At 42.3% G+C, this 2,500-nt stretch overlaps 1 protein-coding gene across 1 annotated transcript in view; it reads left to right on the top strand.

The window, feature by feature from the left end:
* pip5k1bb (phosphatidylinositol-4-phosphate 5-kinase, type I, beta b) overlaps window positions 1-2,500 on the top strand; it is a gene marked incomplete at both ends in the record, with an annotated part of 22,009 nt that overhangs the window by 14,814 nt on the left and 4,695 nt on the right. The window contains 4 exons of the mRNA XM_080531354.1: window positions 1-163; window positions 674-757; window positions 2,186-2,234; window positions 2,363-2,447. The exon at window positions 1-163 is cut by the window's left edge and continues 40 nt beyond it. Coding sequence (XP_080387480.1) covers window positions 1-163; window positions 674-757; window positions 2,186-2,234; window positions 2,363-2,447 — 381 coding nt within the window. The remainder of the gene's footprint in view (window positions 164-673; window positions 758-2,185; window positions 2,235-2,362; window positions 2,448-2,500) is intronic.

The raw sequence follows: 2,500 nt of genomic DNA, 5'->3' as shown, positions 1-2,500 counted from the left end.
TGGGCGTCCATGTGCTGGACCAGAGCCAGAAGGAGGGGGGCGAGACGGGTCAGGCAGGGGGTGATGGGAAGAGGCCCGTGGGCCAGAGGGTCCTCTACTCCACCGCCATGGAGTCTATCCAGGGGGATGGCAAGGCCGCCGAGGCCCTCACCACAGACGACACGTGAGTGGGCCGACCTGACACACACACACACACACACACACACACACACACACACACACACACACACACACACCATAGACACACGCACATTTTAGTATCTTTATTTGCGTTCACATTTTACAATAAAATTCTTGAACACAAACATTAGTAGATGCCTCAGCATAGGACACTCGGTTGCTCAATGTGTTTCAGTCTGAGTCTAAGGGTACAGGTAACTCCTTCTCCTCCATATGTGCCAAAACGAGTTTTCCAAGCATTTGATGCATCATCTACATTAACGATGGCAGTTACAACGGTTACACACAGTTACACACACAACACACACACACACACACACACACACACACACACACACACACACACACACACACAATTAGCCCTTTTCGTCACATATATATCTTGTGACCCCTCTGAAATGCATTGAAGCCTAGAAGTGTTGAAGCCCTAGTACATTATCCCTACTGACTGCATTCTGTCTCTAAACCTATTTTTACTGTGCTGTTGTTTCAGGATGGGTGGCATTCCTGCCAAATCACACAAAGAGGAGAAGATGCTTATTTTTCTGGGCATAATTGACATTCTACAGTCCTACAGGTACCACATGAGATAAGCATAATGTGACAGGGTCTGGTTAAAAAGTCACCAAGGGCATGGTCATTTTTCAGTTTTTTCCAGATTATGAAAGTGCACATTGTAAGCTTTCAAATGACACATCGAAATCTGTAGTAGTTGAAGAAGATATGCTTATTTGATTGACGTAAGTTTGTTTACAAGCGATGTATCACTTACCCAGTAGCCTATGGCAAACCAGACAGTGAATCCAGTTCACAAATTATAAGTATTTAGTGATCCTTAAACTGTTGTTTGTTATATCGAGTGGGCTCTTCTTCTCTCTTTTTTTTTTTACACCACCTTTTGCCCATTTGCGCGACTTCCCGGCATGCGGCCCTTTTCACCAGACCATGTCATATACAGGACATGACATGTCATATACTGTAGACGTACACAGCATAACATAACATGATATAAAGTAATACATGGTAGAACATGACAGAAACAGGTACAACATGAGACAACTCTCAACTCTCATCGATCTCATCTGTGATCGTTTTAGCGCTTACAGCTAAACACTGTCTCCATTGAGTGGATTCGATTGACAGACATCACAGATGTTTGGAAAATAAACTAGCCTTTGGTAAATAAGGAACATCTATGTACAGTATCTGTCTTCATTATTGTCTCTTTGGAACCATTGATTTTCTGTTCCTTGTGGGGACAGTGTGAGATAAGCATTTCATATCATCGGTATTGCAAACCTCGAGGGCTAATATTCTGAAAGACAGAAATTGGCTTAATGCTTATCCATGTCTCATATCCCAGCATGCAGCTGATCACAGTCCCCGTCACTGTCACCATGGTGGGGACATTATTATTTACATAATAAAGACAATGTAATGGATAGCTTCAATTGTTTTTTTGTTTATCTTTTCATCTTAATCCACAGATCCATAGAGTATATATATACACTGAAAAAATATAAACGCAACACTGGATTACACAGATAAAACTGCACATTTTAGAGTGGCCTTTTATTGTGACCAGCCTAAGGCACACCTGTGCAATAATCATGCTGTCAGCATCTGGATATGCCACACCTGTCAGGTGGATGGATTATCTTGGCAAATAAGGAGAAGTGCTCACTAACACAGATTTAAACACATTTGTGGGGAGAAATAGGCCTTTTGTGTACATAGAAAAAGTCTTAGATCTTTGATTTCAACTCATGAAAAATGGGAAATGGAACTTTAAAGATAACAAATTATGTAAAATTAAACTTTCAATATTACTGTATTTCCTATTATATTGTGTTTGGTGCCAAAGGGCAACATCTCAGTTGTTGGAGATGTGTTTGAGTGTGCGTGTGCGTATGCGTATGCGTATGCGTGTGCGTGTGCATGCACGTGCGTGTGTGTTGCATAACCAAACATGTTTGTGACAAGGTCTTTTGTTTCTATCCGTCAGGTTCATTAAAAAGTTGGAACACTCGTGGAAAGCCCTCGTCTACGACGGGGTAAGTCGATATACCACAAATCTGATACTTGTGCCCTCATGAATACATGCCATTCATCGGTCACATTCTTATTGATCTAGAAATCCCCTTCCTGATAAAAGCGTCCATTGTCTGTCTTCCATCCTCAGGACTCTGTCTCTGTGCACCGGCCCGGTTTCTATGCCAACCGATTCCTCAAGTTCATGAGCACACGGGTGTTCCGCAAGACTCAGAGTAAGTTTGGCTAAGTGGGTCTGACTGCCTCAATGTTTGCGTGTGTGTATATA

This window comes from Nansenia antarctica, assembly GCF_963989245.1.
Source record: "Nansenia antarctica genome assembly, chromosome: 5".
NCBI classification, from domain to species: domain Eukaryota; kingdom Metazoa; phylum Chordata; class Actinopteri; order Argentiniformes; family Microstomatidae; genus Nansenia; species Nansenia antarctica.
Note: the sequence above shows the minus strand (reverse complement) of the source record. Positions and strands in the feature narration are given on the sequence as shown.